General features: G+C 33.9%; 1 protein-coding gene across 1 annotated transcript in view; it reads left to right on the top strand.

Annotated features, from left to right (window-relative positions):
* Nucleotides 1–21,667, top strand: part of LOC150104094 (ER degradation-enhancing alpha-mannosidase-like protein 3) — a 391,801-nt gene that overhangs the window by 324,072 nt on the left and 46,062 nt on the right. The window contains 1 exon segment of the mRNA XM_090396397.1: nt 7,658–7,764. Coding sequence (XP_090252523.1) covers nt 7,658–7,764 — 107 coding nt within the window.

The raw sequence follows: 21,667 nt of genomic DNA, 5'->3' as shown, positions 1-21,667 counted from the left end.
TTGGACCACTTCTGTTTAATCTGTTCATTAACGATATAGGGAAGGATCTAAGTGGGACAGTTCATTTGTTTTCTGATGATGCAAAGTTAGGGAGGGCAATAGTGAATGCAGAAGATGTCAAAGTCTTGCAGGATGATTTAGATAGATTGGAGTTCTGGGCTAAGGAGAATGGATGTCAATTTAATGTGACAAAATGTAAGGTTATGCATTTTGGGGTGAAAAGATTAGCAGCAGTATACCACATGGGTAGAACTGTACTCCAAGAGATTGATGAGGCCAGGGACTTGGGAGTGTTGGTGGATAGGGAGATGAAGTTTAGGGGGCACATTGCAAAAGTAGCTAAATCAGCTCATCAACTCACTTGGTTGTTGAAAAATACCTTAACGAGCAGAGACAAGCAAGTTATTGTACCTCTGTAGCAAGCCTTGATAAGACCTCATCTTGCCTACTGTGTCCAGATTTGGTCACCTCGGTTCCTTCTTGATGGGGAGGAGGTGGAGAGGATCCAGAGGCGAGTGACTAAGATGATAGCAGGTCTATGGAATGAACCATATGAGAACAGGTTGAAGATTTGTGGGTTGCAGAAACTGGTTGATAGGTGGAAAAGGGGAGATATGATTGAGACATTCAAATTGCTAAAAGGATTCTATAAGATTAATTCAGAGGATATTTTTGAGATTAGGACTGGTGGTGGGAGAACTAGTGGATACTTATGGAAGCTGGGCAAGAGTGTGGTTAGCAGTGGTGTTAGAGCTGGGTTCTTTACTTTTAGAGTGGTAAATGAGTGGAATAAGCTGCCAGAGTCTGTTGTGGGTGCTATGACAGTGAGCGAGTTCAAGGCAAGGTATGATAGATTCTGTGAGAATGTCGTATAGTTGTGTGGACATGATGTTTAGGGCCTCCCTCGATGAGTCTAAGGACTCCCTGGAGTATCCCGAAAATAATAATAATAACCATCGTTAAATTAATTTGTGATGATTTTCATTGACATATCCCATTCTGATCACCAAAAATTTATAATATTATAAATACTTACGAGTGAATGCGGACTTTTTCTCCTGTGTGCTGGTAGTTTTCCCCACCTTTTGTACATCCTATCCTGGAGATCGCTTAGTAGACTGGTGGTGGATGACTTACTGTCTGTTGTATCACAAACGCTTTCAATAAGAGATTTCTTAATGCTAAAATTAAACATAGTCCCTTGTCTCTTATTCATATTAAAATTTAAATCTGCAGGCCTATTACTTTTAAAAAATCACTGCACTGCGGTTTCAAAACTTTCACCCTACAATTACTAGATTTGAGAAGCGGATATTGACTACCTTCAATTTTAGTGGAAAAATTTTCTTTATACTTCCTTGCTGATTGGTTGCTAACATTTACAACACAGATATTATTTCTTTCAGTTTTGAGAACAGAGGATACGCTGCCCATTTTTGTAATCGGCTGGCAGGCAATTTTTATGAACGGTCATAAACAGCGATATTCGCTTTCCTGATTGTTGAAAGATTTCAGTGTGCGAAAATTAACAATTCACAGATGTTATTAGGCATTCTGGGTCTGAGCTCTTTGACATATTCACGAATATTATTCTCCTCAGAATATTTCCACTATAAAATATTTATTCATGAAAAATGAATAAATATTTAAAATTTTTTTTTAAATATTTAACTAAAATGAATAGAAAACTAAAATGACAAATTCCAGGAAAACTTCCTGCAGAACGCTTATTCACCTTCCACAGAACACTAGTGTTCTGCGGAACACAGTTTGGGAAACCCTGGCCTAGATAATTAATATAATAAGCAAATATAATTAATACAAACTGTACTGAGCATCTCCTCTCTTCTTTTTTGACCGATTGCTTCTGTCCTTTGGATAATACTGGTAAATGGTTAGCCCAATTTACTGACCTGTGGGATTCAAAGGGTTAAAACTCAACACACTTCAGAATATGAGAAACTATAATTCATAGCCCTCTCGTGCTGCAGCCATGGCTGCCTACAAGTTTCCATAGACAACATCCCTCTTAAGACTTCAGGCTTTCAGTCTAATCTCTTTCATTTGTCTTTTTTGTTGTTTATGTGCATTACAATTTTCATATTTTATCCCCTAATATGTGTCAGTAACCGAGATGAAATATTGGAGGCATTAACACTTTATTTAATTATTTTATGTTGTCTTCATTCCATTAAACTTTAATATGAACATCCTGTTTTCTCTGTCATCTCTTGAAATACAATATCCATTATGTTCAATTCCCATAATCATTCTCAATTAAACAAATCTGTCTAATTGCCTATCATTTTTGCCCAAGTCAAACTAACCAGTGCTAGAAACTCTTTATCTTCATTATTGATGTTTCTTTGTCATTATACCCATTGGGCTCTTTGTCCTTGTCTTTTAATGAATTTAGATGTGAGCTGGAAAACTGCATTTAGCTTCCTTTGTATTTCTCATTCTCGCACTCACTCATCCCAAGGTTGTTTGCACATGTGCTCACCTGATTTCTTTCCCCCATTCTTAAACCTCCGACACAATAACCATAGCTACCTTCGAGTGCCCACAATGGGTTTTCTCTCTCTCTCTCTCTCTCTTAGCACTTCAGGCTTGCATTCTAATCTCTGATTAGATTGAAAGCCTGGTGATATGAGAATTCAAGTGATTTTGTACTTGAATTCTCATATCACTGAACAGAAGTGCAGTGTATAGTTCTTTCCATTATACATCTGAAAACTGCATGCTGTTTCTCCTACTAACTATAAATAATTAGATACAGAGTTCACTTACCTTGGAAATGAATTATTTCATATGAGCAGAATAAAGAGAAAAATAAAATAACAGTTGAAAATTATAACTTGAATTAGTATTGAGCAAGATAACTTCCCAAAATTTATTCTTTTATATAACAAAAAATATAATAAAACAAAATTTATTCTGTTCACATTCGGATGATGAATATGAGGTTCACTGCTTTATAAATCAGAGTTGGCATTTCTATAAAGCTCATCTTATTCCATTGAATTTGGTATCTAATGGTATGATGGTGATTAGCAAAATCTGATTTACCAGAATCATGTAGCCAGATGTAATTTTAGTGTTCTTCGAAATGTATTTGAGCAGACAGACCTGTCCTCTCATAATATTGTGAAACTGCATGAGCAAGGAATTCTGTAAACTGGAAAAGGAAGAGTATATTTATTCTTTGGAAATTTTAAGAATGAATTTAGTTTGTGAACTGGATGGACAGAAGGAAACTTGAAAGGAGTTTCTCAGATATGGAGACTGGAGACTTCCTTTGAAGGTATTGGATTCTGAATATATAGAGATTGGAGTAATTATTATTTGCTTCAGAATCCAACATGATCTTCCATCACAAAGACTAGACTTGTAAATATTATTTAATGTAAACAACTTAATTTACAATTTAATATTCATATAACTACTTTAATTTTGTCTAATATCTAATTATTTAATCAAAGATATATGTATTAATAATGAAAAAACTGTATTAAATATTATTAAGCTATTTTAATTACTATGTTAATATTATAAGAACTTGTATTTGATAATTTAACTGCGCATTAATTGAAATGTAAATATTCTTTATTTATTCGTATTTGTAGAAGTTTAACGTTATGTAATAGCTCAGTTTTATTATGTTTTGTTTTGTTGTCATGGAGATGTATGTAAGTGAGCGAGCACGTTTTGGAATACCACGTGAGGAGAAGGTTTATTGAAAAGTTTTAGAAAGAAATCGCGAGAATAATTTAGGCGGGAAAAACGGATATAAGCGATGAATGCTGAAATTATTAAGAGAGAGAGAGAAAGGAGAGGATTGGCATTAGGTTGGAATTGGAGCATTCGGGAATCACAGTGCGATATTAGCGAGTCGGCAAGTCACTCAAGCAGCTAATAAAGTCTACTAGTCGAGAAGCAGTTAGCTAATAAGTTGTAGAATAACAATTATAGCTATGGAAAACAGCTGAGAGACTATTAATTAGACTAGCGATACTTGAATTGAGATAATTTCAGGGCCGACCTGTCAAGGACACACAGAATCTTGAAATAAAGCATCGAGTAACTAGAGAATAGTAGGGGCTGTAAAATTGAGTTTACCGTTAGCTGTGCTTAGAAATATATTGCTTAAAGAATTAAATGAATGCAGGAAGAGTGAACAACTGTCCGTATAAAACCTCAAGTTAAGGAATTATTGTGTGTTGCCTTATTTCATGAGTGATCAGTAGTACTTTATGCAACAACATTTGTTTATGTGTATTGTGACCGATGATTAATTCAGTTATTACTGAGAAGATTTGTTTAATGAGTGCTGTTAAGTTGTTTAAAGTGTTTACAATTACAAAAAATGTTCGCATGAAGGTAGATGAATAAAGAAGATTATCGGTAAGAATATTCCAACCATTAATATTCCTATGCAGAGATGTGAGTGTGTTTCTTCCTAGAATTTCCTTATATTAACAGTAACTATTGTGCAGATTAGCTAAAGTGTAAATTTATAAGTGTTTGCTTGTGAAGAGGTGTAACTGCAATTTTTATTGTATTTGAAACTTAAAGAACTATGAGATATTGATGTGAATGATCATTAAGGAACTTTATTAAATAGTTAAAAGGAACTGTGAGAAGACTGTATTACAGATAACAGAATTACCATTGTCTGAGTTTGTATGACTTTATTATCAGAAAGGCTGAAGTGTTTATAATAACTTATTTAGTGATTTGATCTTAAGTGTAAAATTTGTGATTCTAAAATTAAATGTTTGTTTTTGTTTATCTAAAGTTGTATTTTGCCTGAATCTCTTTTACTGCACCATTCATAAAATATTCGAACCAAAGCGGGTAAATTAAGTAAGTTAAATATACTCGGCCAGTATATATAAAACAACATATAAAGGAAGGGTAGTTGAGAGTTCGTTTATCTTCAATTCTTGAACTAATTCAGATATAAAGTGGTGCAGTCTTTAAATATAAATTTTCTTTATATTTGAATTAGAAATCAACTCACAACTTATCAATTAGTTAAGAACATCGTAATAGTAATTATGTCGGATCCAAGGTATAGATTAAGACGAAGTAGGATCCAACAAAGGACTAGGATGAAGGCCAAATATCAATTACTTTGAATTGAAGATGAAAGTAACTCTAGTTTAAAAAAAAAAAAAGAAAAAAAGTCCGTTTTTCATAGAGAATCAGTGGAGTAATGTACTAAAGTTATAAATATGTGATTTCTGAGATGGATGATAAGTAATATCAGTGTTCCTCTCTGCATTTGTTTTATTTCTGTATATTGAAAACAGAAGACTACCATGAGGTTGTCTTTGGATTAGAATGTCCAGGAATGGAAGCCTTTTTTTTTTTTAGAGTGAATTTAATCCTTGGATGAACTGAGTAAAGCTCGAATAGTTCCTGATTGTGGAAATGTCAACATATCACAGCATATGCTTACTTTTCCATGGAAAAAAAAAGTAACTATGATATATACTGTTCTAAATGTTCCATTAATAGCTGGCTAAGGTTGGGAGATAGATGAACCCACTACAGTTTCTTCATTCCTCAAGCTATTTAAGTAAAAATAAAATTTCATCTCTATTATATCTTAGGCATAACAGCAGTATAGTTATAACAGGAGCTGATAAAAAGGACATACTTTAGTTATCCAGATTAAAAACGATTACAGGTATCCCTTGCTTAACGTGGGATTTGATTAACATGCCAAAATTAATTGTGACAATCCCCTTACATACGCGACAAGAGTTTTAATTAACGCGCCTTTAAATTTACCAAAATTCCACCAAATATGACATCATTACTACAACCCGTGTACATGGACTTCATTGCAACTTTCAAAGCTTATATTCATATTTCTACTGCCTTTGAGAAGTCTTAAAAAGAAATTCGCAAAGGCAGTATAAACAACGGGAGGAAATGTGATTATGCTCCAAGAATTTTGGAAAAATTTTAAACACTCAGTTGAAAACATTCATGACTCATGGGAGCAAGTGTCTTCTAGCTGCACAAGAGCTATTTGGAAAAACCTTTTGCAGAATGCGCTAATGACTTAGGTGGTTTTCAAAATCCTGTGAATAATGTGGTTGAAGAAATTGTTGCAGACATTGGTTTTGATGGTGTTGATGCAAAAGATGTTAAAGAATTATTAGATTCAAATTGAAAAGATTTTAGTGACAATGATCTCCTTGAAATTGAACAAAGTGATATGAAGACAACGAACAAATGGAATGTGAAGATGAGGTTCCAAAGGAGATAACAATTAAAGAACTGGATGCAATATTTCAGTTTAGAATCGCTTAAGCGAAAAGATATGGATCCAGATGTTAATCAAAGATTGCTTGTTTACCAAGCAATCTTTGATTAACATCTGGATCCATATCTTTCTGTTATTATCTAGAGAGTCATTTTGCTTGTTACCATAGAATTTATGATGACAAGAAAAAACTAAAACTGTTCAAACGACTCTTGATAACTTTTTTGATAAAAAAAAAATTGCAGTAACTAATGTAGTTACAAACATTTACTTTGCTTTTAATTTTTATCTTTTCTAAACAAGTACCATATAAAACGAATTATTAATATAGTAATCGATTATGGATGAATTGTACTTTTTACCACTGATTATTATATTTGATTAACGCGATTTTGATATACTCGGTAACATCGAGGGATTAATTAGCCGCGTTAATCGAGGGATACCTGTATTTCAGAAAGCTTAACATTTAACTGTGATCAAGAGTAAAATGTAAAGACAGTAAATGTATTGACAGTAAAAACAGTCAGCAAGAATGTTTTCAAAGTTTGTAAGTTGAACAACCTTATGGTCAGCCAACTTACAAACTTTGAAAACATCTGTCAGAAATTCTCTCCTCATTTATTGAGAATTCTCCAGTATTTGTTATAAACTTGAAAGAGTTCCAGAACAAGATTTCCAGGATTAGTTTTGATGTGGTTTCACTCTTTTACAAATCTCTCTCTTACAGATATATTAGTTTGTACACAATGATTTTCCTCCAGATATAAAATTGTGTTACTTTGCTTTAAATGAGGGATATTGTTCTTGTCAAAATAAACTATACAAACAAATTGAAGGAACTGCAATTGGTTTTTCCTATTCTCCCACCTTAACCAACTATTATATGGAACATTTGAAACAAATGTCTTGAACCTATATTAAGGCACTGATAGAATGCAAATTTTAGATCATTTGCTTTAAACAATAAAATAGCTTGTAAGTAATGAGAAATGCTATGTAGTAGCCATAATAAAAATTAAATCTCATAGTAAACTTTTATTGAGGCAAGCAATTCATGTGAATTAGTGATTCATAAAAATATGATGCTTATATTGCATATCAAACATTAATGGAAATATCAAAAACATGCAATAGTGCATAAACAAATTAAATGACATGCACAAATAAAACTCCTCTCTTGTTTTACTTAGACTCTTCCATAATCACTTGAATTACTTAATGATATTTGTGTATTCATTCTCAGAATGAACTGGTCTTTTATTATCACCAATTAATATGGCCTGTTATAATATTAAATTTCCTTTTTGATAACAAACATTGTTTACACCAAAGTTAGCATGTTTTTCTTTTTTGTAAATGATGTTTTCTTTCCAGAACAGCATTTAAGAGTTGTAAGTTTTGCTATCCCTGGTACTCAGTTTAGTATGGTTCTGAGTGCTGGTCCTGCCCAGTTTGGTGTTGATCTTAAAGGGAAACCATCGGTAATTATTTCTATATCAAATTTATTATAAATTATATATATAGATATATATAGATAGATGAAAAAATAAAAATGAAAAAATGAAAATTGAACTCGTAAATCAGTTAATTACATTCATTAAGATATGATAGATAATTTAATACAACATTGTATTGTTCAGTATTATAAGGCTAGTGGTCTTACAATGCTGAACTAGTAATAATTTCATCTTTCCATTTGGAAGCATTTTAAAACTTGTTCTTAAGGTTAATTCAGTAAATAAATAGAGCCTTCCCAAATCATACAGGGCTTCTAAAATTATGCATTTTAATCCATAATACATCATCATCAAATTCCTGCCATGTACCATCAAGGATTGTACAGGATATGATAGTACTACATGAAAAAATTACATCATTACTAACTTCCTATCTACAATTTTCCTCCAAATCAGCCTGTTACTTGTCAAGACTACAACATTATCAGATCTTATATTTCTATCATCTAAGGCACTTTGTACCGTATCAATCCACCTATATTTTGTTCTCCCTCTGGGTCGTTTTCCTGCCAACCTGGTAGAGAACACTTGTTTTGCTAATCTTTCTTCGCCCATTCTGTTTAAGAGACCATACCACCTGAGATTAGCTCTGCTAACGCATTCCTGGATGCTGACAATGTCAAGTTCTTTCCTAATATCCTCGTTTTTAATATGATATTGCCATTGATGCCATCTGTTCACACTCCTAATCTTTCTCAGGACTCTCATATCTGTGGTCTCGAGTCTTTGGTCAAGTGTTTTACTTCTGACCCAGCTCTCAGATCCATAAGTCAAAACTGGTTTGAACACTGTCTGTCTTGTATACAGCTAATTTAGTGTTCTGACTAATTTCTCTCTTATTCCATATGAATTTATTCAATTGACTTCCTACCATACCAGCTTTGCTGATTCTGTTGTCTATTTCTATATTGAATTTACCATCTTCACTAAAAATCGTCGTGCCTAAGTAGCTGAAATGTTTCACTTGTTCCAGAGGTTCTCCATTCACAACACAGTTAACATTTTCAATGATTCTGCCTATTTTCATTGTCTTTGTTTTTTTATTGCTGACCTTCATACCATATCTATTACAACAGCTATTCAATTTAGTCAGAGAATCTTGCAGACTTGTAGCAGATTTATTTAGAAGTATAACATCATCCGCATAAAGCAAAGAGCTGACATTAACATCTCCAATTTTGAAATCATGTTTAATACCACTTTCCTTCATAATGTGATCCATATAGATAATGAATAACAGAGGGGATAATGTACATCCTTGTCTCACAATAGATTTAACATTAAACCATCTTCCTGTACTTCCTTCAATTCTAACTGCTGATTTACAACTCAAATAAAGACTAAGTATTGCTTGATATAATGTCCCATTGACACCATATAACTGTAGCGTATTGAATAGCTTCTCTCTTGGCACCTTGTCATATGCCTTTTCCAAATCAACAAAACTTAAATGCAGATCTTTGTTATATTCCCATGCTTTCTCGACTATTTGTTGTAAAGTGAAGATCTGATCCTGACAGCCTCCATTTGGCCTAAATCCAGCTTGTTCTTCACCCAGCTTTTCTTCCCCAATTCTTATCAATCGTTTCTCAAGTATACGTGCATAGATCTTGCCAGGAACACTTGGTAGGGAAATACCTCTGTAATTCTCACATTCAGTTTTATTTCCCTTTTTATATATGGGTACTATGAGAGCTCTACTCCAATCATTGGGAATTCGTCTCTCTGTGCAGGCTTTCTGAACTATGCAATGCAGCCACTGTAAGACTTTTATACCACCATACTTCAGCATTTCTGGTCGAATATCATCCACTCTTGCTGCCTTTCCACATTTTAAGCCATTGATGGCTTTTTCTACTTCAAGTATGGATATGTATTCCTGACTGCATGCCTGGTCAGTGTTTTTTACCACTGTGCTGTCATCACTGCTTGTTTCATTTAGCAGTTTTTCAAAGTAATTATTCCATACTTCAAGGATATATTTTTCTCCCGTTTTCATGTCACCTTTATCATTTCTATCCCTCTTTCCTCCATTCCTAAGCTTCTTCAACAACCTCCAGAATATTTTGCCACCTTCTTGCCATTTTCTATATTCTTGCCAAAGTCCTCCCATGACTTTTGTTTAGCTAGTTTTACACAGTGTTTAGCATTCTTGCATTTTTCTCTGTATTCTCTAAGAGCACAAGCTGACTTATTTTCCAGGAACTTTTGATATGCTTTCTTCTTTTCCTTCACTGCCACTTTAACTTCCTGTGTCCACCATGGAGTTCTAATTTTTCTATCCTTGCAGACAACTTCACCACATGCCTCTCTAGCTGAGTCAATCAGGGCTTTCTTCAAGTCTCGCCACTAAATCTCCAAGGTTTGATTCCTGTTCTCAAACTCTTTCATTTTTTCTTCAATAATCTTTGTGTATTTTAGTCTACAGTTCACATCTGAGAGCTGCTCAACTTTTATTCGCTTTAAAACTTTCTTACATGTTATTCTTTTCAATATGAAATTCAATTTTATCCTGCTCAAGACTAAATAGTGATCACTTCCAATTTCAAATCCTCTGTACACTCTGGTGTCCTGCATCAGGGAGAAAACATCACTATCAACAATAACATAGTCAATGAGACTTTTCTTATTCCTTGCCTCTTCTCTCCATGTGAATTTGTGCAACATTTTTATGTTGGAACATGGTGTTAGTAATAACCAGTCCATGTCCTGAGCAGAAATCCAACAGATATTTGCCATTATTATTAGCTTTGCTCTTTTCTCCAAATTTTCCCAAAATATTTTTGTATGTCTCACAATCATTTCCTACTCTGCTATTTAAATCCCCAACAAGGACCAACTTTTCCTTTTTCATTGTGTCAGTTGCTTTTTCTAAAGCTTCAAAAAATTCCTGCACTTCTACCTTAGTAGAACTTTCTGTGGGACCATAGGCACAAATAAGTCTCATTGTCCTGTTCCCCATTCTCATATTTGCCCACATCACTCTACTTGAGACTGCCTGCCATTCAAGAAGATTAGCCTTGTATTTTGTGTTGAATACTATGGCTACTCCTTTTCCTTGATTGTCATTGCCTGAATATAACATTTTGTATTTATTGCTCAGAAAGATCTCACCAGTTTTTGTCTTTTTTGTTTCAGTCACTCCTGTTATGTCGCTCTGGTACTTATCTAATTCCACAGCTAGCTCCATTTCTTTGCCATTCAGGCTTATGTTGATAGTATGAATCTTGAACTCTGGTGATGTTGAGTTGGAGTGTGTTTTCAGATTTGTTCCAGTAGCTGACTTTTCGCTGTTCGCCCTGGTTCCCTGGCAAAAACAACGGAGGCCTTGTTTAACCGGGCGACGCCCCAGCCTGCATGAAATTTTGTCATGTTGTACCATCATTTTTTATTTTGGTTTAACCAATAAGAATACAATTTGGTCGGCTAAATCCCAAATTGCCAGCCCATCCTCGTTCGTTCAGTATCCAAGTAGATACCCAACAGGGTGCACCACGAGAAGGTGAGGATTGGACATTAAGTCAGAAGCCCTGGTCGGTTCTCCGCATTCCTCTGAAGGCTATATGGAGGTCTCCTCTCATTTATACAGCTTTGACTCTTAAGCACCTGTATCCATAATACTAAAACTTAGTAACCACCTCCTTTATTCTTTCTTATCAGGAAAGAAGGTAGACGTTAATGGGATATAGAATTTCTCTCACACTCATGGAAGAATTCACTTGACCACTTCTTACCTTTGATAATACATGTATTCTCACTTAGGATTTTTTTGAGTCTGCATTTATTCTCCAGTCATTCTTGCAAATTTCATTGCATCTCTCTTTTATTCAGCTTCCTAATGCTACATCCTCTTCCCTCCTGTATGACTGCTGACTTTGAACAAATCCCAGATCTTCCCTAAATTTATAATACTGTTTTCGAACTTTTAAAGTGGTGCATAAAAAATAAAACTTGATGTCCAAAAAAAAAAAAAGAGAGAGAAAATCTCGATACTAATAATCTGGATTGATGATCTTTTTCATTCATGCACTTCATTTGATCAGCATTCTTTTCATGGGTGTTGCTCAGCTGTCCAGAAAAGGGAAATTTAGATAATAATGGTCAAGATTTTTTTTTTCTAGACAGCTGAACTGCATCACTAATTCTACATTTCTCCTCTGAACTTATAAATACGATATCTGCACACAGTCCATTTGAAACCTTTTGAACCAGTTTCTTTCATCTGTTTTATCACTGATCTGTAGAGCAGCCTTCTTAATCTGCCATTGACTAAAAGCCACAAATAGCCTGAATGCATATTGCCTTTTCACAAATGTATGTATCAAATTACATATACACCAGATAACAATAATAGAACTGATAATTAACAATAATTTGTTACAAAAATGCTTCCCACTTGATGCACTAAACTTTTGCAAACATTGTTTGGATAAGGCTTTTTTTTTTTTTCCATATGTGATTCTCATATAATAGTCAAGTATAAGCTGCTTAATAAATTATCTGATTTTTAGCACAGCCTTGTGAGTCAAATGATGGGCCAGAAGTTAATTAGCTGCCCATATGTATAGTGATGACAGGCATGTCATCATGCCTGTGAATTCAAAGTAGGCCTTGCTTACCATTAGCTTAAATGAAATGTTGTTTTTGGTTTGGCAACCTCAAATTAATGAAACTACTTTACTTGGATATTCCAATATATGAAACTACTTTACTTGGATATTCCAATATATGAAACTACTTTACTTGGATATTCCAAAATATATGCTCATATATTTTTAAAAATTAACACATGCATACTGGGCTTTTTTTTGCACAGGTTGCACATCTGGCAGGAGCTTGTTTGACCATGTAACATATCCATTAGCATTGGACATGCACATTTTTACATTTGTCAGCATGCCATTTTCAAGAATTTTTTTGGTAGGATTTTCATGTAAAACTGATATTTGTGAACTCTCTTCATGCTATAGAAAACATTACTTTTGAGATTTTCTATACCATGAAGAAAGTCCACAAATATTAGTGTGTATATATATATATATATCATCATCAATTCATGATATTTTTCCCTCAGGGAGTGTACAATATATTATGATAGTACTAAGTGAAAATTTTACATCATTACTAATTTCCTATCAACAATTTTCTTCCAAATTAATCTGTTATCTGTCATGAACAGCAATAATTTCAGATCTTATATTTCTGTCTTCTAAGGCATTTTTTTACTGTGTCAATCCACCTAGATCTTGGTCTTCCTCTGGGTCTTTTTCCTGCCAGCCTGGCAAAGAACACTTGTTTTCTTAATCTTTCCCCTCCCATTCTGTTTAAGTGACTGTACCACCTGAGATTAGCTCTGCTAACATATTCCTGAATGCTAACAATGGCTAGTTCTTTCCTAATATCATTTTTAATATGATACTACAATATTTCTATGAGAATTAATATGATACTGCTATTAATGCCATCTATTCACCTTCTTTATCTGTCTCAAAAGTGTTTTATTTCTAACCCAGCTCTCAGATCCATAAGTTAAAATAGGTTTGAACACTGTCTTGTATAAGACAGTTTGATATTTTGACTAATTTCTCTCTCTTATTCCATACACAGTTAGTGTAACTAGAAGCATGAAATGATCACCTGCCTGTCCCATGGACAAATGCATCACGACACAATTTGTCCAGTGCCCAGCATGAACTTATTTGTATAGTTAATTGTTTTCTGTGATATTTGACATTTAAAATTAGTTCTACACACACAGTTTTGTTAATGGTATAATTCACAAATAAAATTGTCTGTGATGCAAAGGCCAGAAAATTATTAATGCTGCAGAAAAGGAGTTGGGATGGATTTCCAGATTTTATGGCTTTGAAATCAGATTTTTTTTTCTCTCTTCAAAAATTAGCACCTCTGCAGTTGCACTCTCAGTACACTAAGGAAAAAAAATTACTATAAGCATCTAGCATCTCTTCTCAGCACTTAATTGCTGGAAAAATTACTCATTAATCACTTGATACTATATCAGTCTTCTTAATAAGAAGACTGATATAGTATCAAGCAGTAAACTGCAGAAGTAGAAACAGCTTATTCCAGTATAAGTAACTAACTTCCATTGTTACTTATACCGGAAAGAAATATTTATTACAAGCAGAATTTTAGGTCTAGCTTCAAGACTGTTCTGAATGTGAGCAATTAGAGACATAGAGTGGAATAACAATTGAAAATTAAGTACATAATATAATCTTGATTGTATAATGAGAGCTCGAATTTGTAATTATTAGAATTCAAGGAAAGACATTGAAATTATTATCACTTAGTAAATTATTTTGCATAATCATGAGGAGTATTGAGTAAAATAGCTTACCAAAACTTGAAGGTTTAAGAGAGTCATTTTTATTTGGGTTAGAATGATGAATGTGGGCTTCACATTCTTTGTACAGATTTTACACAGAAGCTAATAAGAATTAGCTTCTATGTAAAATCTTAGTATTATTTCAATGAACACTGTCTATTAGATTGGGTGTGACTGGCAAGACCCCTTGCTTATTAGACTCATGGAGTTTTATGTAATTATATAATTCTCTTCTAGATGCATTTGATCATTAAATGAGTGGCCATTTGAGCAGGAATTCTGTAAACTGGATAGGAGAGAGAAGGATATTTGTCCTTGGGAGAGTGTTAGACTATTTATTTTGTGAATCGAACAAAAGGAGATTTGAAGATTAATCTGGCATAGAAGTCTAGTGAGCTTTTCTGATACTCCTTCTATATAAGGAATGGAGACTCTTGGAAAACTTCTCCTGAAGAAGGAATGAGATTATTTTGCTATCATCTCATTCCTTCTTCAGGGGATGAATATAGTGATAAAGTTAGAGTTATAGCCATTCCAGTAGATGGAAGCAGTTCTAGTTAAAAAGTCCTACTTTCAGAAGAGAGTCAGCAAAGCACAAGGAGTGTGCATGCACTAAAGTTTTGATAACATTTGACTCATGAGATGAATGGTGATGATGAGAAGCAATGTTAGCATCTCTCCCTGTATTTATTTTATTCCTGCATACCGAAAACTACCATTAAATTGTCTTTTGATGAGCATATCTAGGAATGGAAGGCATTTGTTGTCTTCTAATTCAAGAGTAAATTTAATCCTGAGATGGATATGGAGCTGAAATTGAGTTCCATACTGCAAAAATGTCGACATTTCAAAGCCATATATTGAAGGCATGGAGAAAGAAAATGGTAGGTATATGTTCTTAATGTTCCATGCAGTAGTTGGTTAAGGTGAGATGTGGGTGAGCTGAAATAGAGTTCCATACTGTAAAAATGTCGACATTTCAAAGCCATATATTGAAGGCGTGGAGAAAGAAAATGGTAGGTATATGTTCTTAATGTTCCATGCAGTAGTTGGTTAAGGTGAGATGTGGGCAAACTCATTGCAGGAGCCAAGTTTTATTAGAGAAGATTGTATAAAGAAAGCTGAAGTCCATATCCATTTCTAACCTAAGCAGAAATGACTCTCTTAAACCTTCCCAGTTTTTGGAAGCTGTTTTACTCAATACTCCTCATGATTGTGTAAAATAATTTATTAAGTGATAATAATTTCCCAACTACAACAAAAATGAATCTTGTAAACTTTCCCAGTTTTGGGAAGTCACTATACTCAAAACTCCTCATGATTGTGTTAAATAATTTATTAACAGATAATTTTAATACCTTTACAGATCGATTTCTCCTCTCACAATAAACTTCATGTATTATCTAAGCAATAATAACCACATTACCATAACCAAATCAGACAAAGGAAACACAACTGTAGTGATGGATACAAAATGCATGCACTTCTCCAAGACCAGTCAACATATCAAATTATAGATCGAGATCCCACCAACTCATAAAAGAATAAGATGTGCAAGTTATTGAACAGTCACTTCCTGGCCAAAAGAAACAGTCAACAAACTCAAACCTTGCCACGTTAAAACACTCAGGATATATGAAGCTCCAAAAATTCCCAAACAAGGTACACCTTTATGCCACTGATGATTACTCTACTGAAAAACCACTGATGGGGTTTCAGTGGAAGATTTAGAAAAGCTTGTTAGCAATGTAGCCAAAGAAAATGAAGATGAAATTAAAGAAGTTCCTAACCGAAAAAGTGTTAGCAACCAAAGATTTAAAAAGATGCTTGAATAACATTGAAAATGTTTTAAATTTTTTCAGTAAAAATGATCCTGATTTAGGAAGAAGTATTATTGTTAAGCAATCAGTGTTAAATGCAATAAATCCATATAGGCAATTATTAAATGAAAGAGAAAAAAGCATAAACAATCAGCTTTAGATTCGTATTTTAAAATGTCATGATATTATCTTTGTTTGATATGTAATATTGACTTTTTATTTCATAAAGCTTTTCTTTTTTCAAAAAAGTCTTTCATTTTCTTTACATACAAACGTATGCCTATTATGGCCATAGTATTTTTACCTCTGAGAACAAAGTTTCACCTAACAAAGTAATTTCGTGAAACACATTCTCTTCATTAATCGAGGTATACCTGTATCTTATTTCATATAAATTTGCCTACCTGGTTTCCCTTGCCAGTGTTGCTTATTCTTATAATTTGTTTTCTTTGCCCAAGTGGTTGAAATTTCCTTGCCTTATAGGTTCACTAGGGAAAATGAAGTTTGCGTTTTTCTGTCTTTTCCATTCATTTTCATTCTTGTCTATTGACTGATGATTTTCAAATGAAATAATTATATTCAGTTATTTGAATTTGATTTACTTATATGAAAACTTGGTGAATTTATTTAAGAGATTGATATCAATATATCTCCTTCCTTGATACTGGCCATATTTTTGGTAAAGTATAGTGGAGATAGTGTACAAATACTGCTTACCCCACTTTAACTTCAGGTCATTTTCCTGTGCTTCTTTCAACTTTAACTGCTGCTTTGCAGTTAAAGCAGTGTATATACAGTACATTACCTTGATTATCTTGATGGACCTGTGTTTCATTCAGGATTTCTCCATGAGTGCAGGTCACCAGGATGCCTCCAACGATCCCGATATTGAACCTCTCTCTCTTCGATGTTATACCCATAGATTTCACTAATGGGTCTTCTCTTTATTATTGGTTGCCAATTAAGTATTCTATATGTCCATCTGCTATCTCTGAGTCTGGCTATGTGGTCTACCTATCTCATCTTGCTTTCTTATACTACAGTTACCACATCCTTTATGCTTGATTTCTCTCTTAGTTCCATATTTTGAACATGTTCCATTTTGCTGATGTTACAAATCCTATGTTCTATTATCTGCTGAATTATCCTGAGTCTCTTTTTCTTGTATTGTTATGTTCCATGTTTTTGATTCGTATGTGAGTGATGGAAAAATGTCACTATTAAATAGTGACATTTTCCCATGATATTTGCCTTCACAGAGATGTCAAAATTTGGATCAGTAAGTGTGTCTTTTAGTCTGTTGAATGATAGCCATGCGACTTTTTTTACTAGTTCTTCAGTTAAATCCTTATTCATTTTTATCGTTTATTCTAAGTAATTATAAGAGTCAACTTGTTCTATAGGGATGTTTTTAATCCATTTTGTTTTTTCTAGATTCATTTCTAAGCCTACCTCACTGTTGTTTGATATTTTTTTCACCATTTCTTCTAGATCTTTTGGGTTTTAAGATATTAGTACTTGATCATCCTCCAACATAAGGATTTGTAGTTTTTCACCATCTATGCTTATTCCTCTGTTTAAGTCTGTTTTTCTCAGAATATATTCTAAAGTGGTGGTAAATAGATTTGGAGAGATCACATTGCCTTGGCAGATCCCTCTCTTTATATTTATAGCTTGATCAAATATGGTTATTTGTGTGACAGTCTGATTTTTGTTAATTTCTTTTATCATGTGAATCCACATTTATTTCCAGTAAGGTACAGATGACTGCATTGTGTTCTATGTTATCAAATGCTTTTTTAAAATCAATAAAGAGGAAACGAGGGATTCGGTATTCTCTGCATTGTTATGGAGAAGCCTTTTCTGAATCCTACCTGCTCTCTACTGGAGTTGTCTTCAAGAGTATTTTGGATTCTGTTCATGATTTGATATATGTGAGAGAGTAAACAGATTGCATGATAATTTTTTTTTATGTCTCTTCCTTGCTCCTTTTTTTGAATAGAAGTATGATTTTTGAGGTCTTCCATTCCTCTGGAATCTTTCCTCCTTTGAAATATTACCATGTGAATCTGGTAGCCAAGGCTTTGAATATAGTTGGTCCACTTTGTTGGATTTCTTCAGCCCTAACATGATCAAGGCCTAAGGCTTTACCTTTATTCATTTTCTTAAGAGCATGTTATATTTCTTCTGGAAGTACTTCTGGTATATTTGCTTGGTTTTGGAAAGATAAGTTCTGAGTCTTGGGCATTTAGTTGCATAAAGGTCATTATAGAAATTCTGCACAATTTCTTCTATCTTTTTTTCTGTTAATGTATTTTTCTCCATTTTGATCCTGTATAGCAGATGGAATTGACTATTTAAAATTTAAATCTTTCTCTATTTTTTTAAGGCTGGTATTTGCCTGCACTGCTGCTCTTAATTTTTGTATCCTGAAATTTTCCTTAGTTACTTACAGATATTTTTGTATTCTAAAAAATTTCCTTGAGATTTCTTTAGTTCTTTTCTCTTTTTCATTAGTTCTATGGTTTGAGATGAGAGTCATGCTTTTTTCTTTTGTTTCACAAGAAATTCTGATTTTTGTTTCCATTTATTGAATTTATATTAATATGAATGCAGTATAGTCATCATTTATGTAGCAGTTCTTAATAGTCCATTCAGTCTCTTCTATCTACTTCTTGAACTTATGGTAGTCTATTTGTTTGGGCTGTCTTTTGATGCTGCCCTGATATGTTTTTTTTTTTTTTTTTGGTCTATTCTTATAATGGCTCTGAGGAGTCTGTGGTCAGAGTCTATGTTGAAATATGTTTCGCCTATTGTACCAACATTCTGTTTGTCTTTTACAGTCTGTTAAAATGCAGTCCATTTCATTTGTGTCTCCATTCAGTGATTGCCAAGTTCAGCTTCTTTCTAGGCATCTGTAAAAAAAAGTGTTCATAATAAAGAGTTGTTCAGATGCAGCGAATTCAGCTAATCTCTCTCTCCTCTTCTGTTTTTCTCTCCCAGGCCATTTGGACCTATAAACTGTTTGTTTTGTTTTCTGCATCCTATTTTGGCATTAAAGTCTCCACCAATGAATGTGTATGTTGACTTGTAATTATGCCTGTTCAAGATTCATGTAAAAATTTTCTAATTTTTGATTATCAGCTACAGATGTTGGAGTATTGCAGGATATTAATTTTATTGTTATATTGTTCTCTATTCCAATTAGGAGCACACCTATTCTTTCAGATATGATGTTACAAGAAAGGATCAACTTAGTGAGCTTAAATTTAACAGTGACAAACTGTTAAATTTAAGCTCATTTAAATTTAAATTTTCCACCGTTAAATTTAACAGTGGCAAACAAGGCGGAATAAAGCCCATTCCGCCTTGTTTGCCACTGTTTGAGGATGCTCCCAGGATATCTGTGAGCCATTGTGTTCCATCTTGCTGTCATTTCTTTTATTCTTTTTGTTTCATTTACTAGGAGAATATCTAAGTTTATATTGGTTATTTCTTTGATTAATAAATCTATTCTGTAGTCTCTTGCCAAAGTTTGAGTATTGAGGGTACCTATTGTCATTTTCAAAGATCTAATAGGCGGCATGCCTTCATCTGCGAGATTCTTAGCACTCCTGCTCCCACTTAATGCCTTACCGCCGCAGTAGAAAGGTGAACATGGGTCGCGCAGAACTTGGGGCCATTTCTGTTGTTGCAGATATACACTTTGGATATACACTGCCCAATGATACAGTACATATATAGACACATTATATCGTTTGTGTGTGTGTGTGTATGTGTAAATATATATATATACACTGCTTGGAAAGAAGTCACGAGACACCATAGTGTGAGGAACAAATAGCCATGGCGTCCACCTTGATAAATGTAGGACCACCTTTTGTTGCAATGACTGCAGCAGTCAATAGGATTGGACCATTCTTCCTGTAAGCATGTAATGGAGTCCTGAACTGTTGTGGGATAGACATCCCTTGACCTGATCTGATGTTCCAGTTCATCCCACGGATGTTCAGTAGGGTTAAGATCAGGGCTCTGTGGAGGCCAGTCAAGTGTGCTGACATTCATGTCCACAAACCATGCAGTTACAGCAGCAGCCTTATGACATGGTACTTTGTGACATCAGCAGCCATGGTACCTTGTTACAGCAGCAGCAGCCTTATGACATCACTTGCTGAAAGGGACAATGGTCAGTTTCTTAGAAACACCACACAGTAGGAAGTATTGCATTGTCCAGACTGTTCAGATACCTCTCTGAGTTCAGTGTTTGTGGCACCACAAACAGAGGTCTGAGGCCAAACCAGGAAAAACAGGACCATACCATCACCAATGAAGATTCTATCATTCATCCAATGATCTGGAACAAATCAGAAAGCATTTTTAGATGTTGTGATGAAATGGAGAGAAGAATTGTGGAATCAACAGAAATTGTCATCAATCCAATCCATCTTAATACTCACCTTAGCAATAACTTATCTGATTGTCACTCTTCAGCTATCCAGCTTTGCTGTTTACAAGATCATGCCTGTGTGAATGTGCCCAACAATATTATGGCATCCAGAATGCCTTCAGATGTCTACATTTCCAAGCTCATTTATAGCTGTTGTGTCTCTTATAATGTAATATTTTTGCATTTCTCTTTTCATGGTACACCTGGTGAAGTCTTCTAAGAAAACGAAACTAATTGTGTGTTAAAATAATAGTTTTTTTTTTTCTATTTTGGTGTCTCTCATCTTCTGGTCATTAAATTTCTTTAATATTTTATTTAAATATTTAAATTTCTCTGTGTGTGTGTGTGTGTGTGTGTGTGTGTACACACACACACACACACACACACACACACACACACACACACACACAGCTAATTCTCTTTTTACACGGCTTTTTTACGCTATTTCGAAATAACATGGTTTAGAAAATAAAAGTACTTTTATTTTTACGCTGTACAGGGTGGGTGTCCACAAATGTTTACCCTGATTTCAACTGGCTATAATATTTTAACAATGAAACTAACTGAATAAATTTAGTTGCAGTTAAACTTGGGCACTCATAAAGTTTCTATACTGGTATCTTCAGTATACTGCTTTTGTCACCAGGAGTGCTGCTGCTGCTGATTTTCTTTAAAAATGACTTCAGTACAGGAAAAAGCCCAATGTGTTCTGTGGCTAGTAGAAACAATAAAATAATTTTTTTTAAATTTAATAATTAAAAATTTTTTAATTAATAATTGTTGTGCATTGAAGTCTAACTTTGTGTTCCATTTCAAGTATCCACTGAAGAGTTATAATATATTATAAACAGGGTAAACATTTGTGGACACCCTGTATATTTTGATTTAACATAGTTCATATGGCACTTATTTTTAAGATTTCTGTTTGAATTCAGTTCTGTTAAAAAGGGTATTTCCATTATAATTATAATTTCTTAGTACGGTACATATGCACTTAAACTTGAATTTTTGGGAACCCCGTCCTCGATGTTTTAAATATTAGGGATTACTCTATGCTACAGAATATAGACAAATGCCAAGTAGAGCTTATATAGCGAAAATCACAAAAAAAGTGATGGTGGCTTTAAAGCAACTAAGGATTGTGTGACTATTATTTTGCAGCAATGCTTCAGGAGATTGAATGTTAAAATCATTACTCATTAATTGATCCTTAAGACCGCAGACAATGAAAAGTGTGGATTTTAACACATT

Source organism: Typopeltis vanoorti, chromosome 8, assembly GCF_054136105.1.
Source record: "Typopeltis vanoorti isolate ZY-2024b chromosome 8, IOZ_Tvanoo_1.0, whole genome shotgun sequence".
Lineage (NCBI taxonomy): Eukaryota > Metazoa > Arthropoda > Arachnida > Uropygi > Thelyphonidae > Typopeltis > Typopeltis vanoorti.
This window is presented reverse-complemented; position numbering and strand designations above follow the sequence as displayed.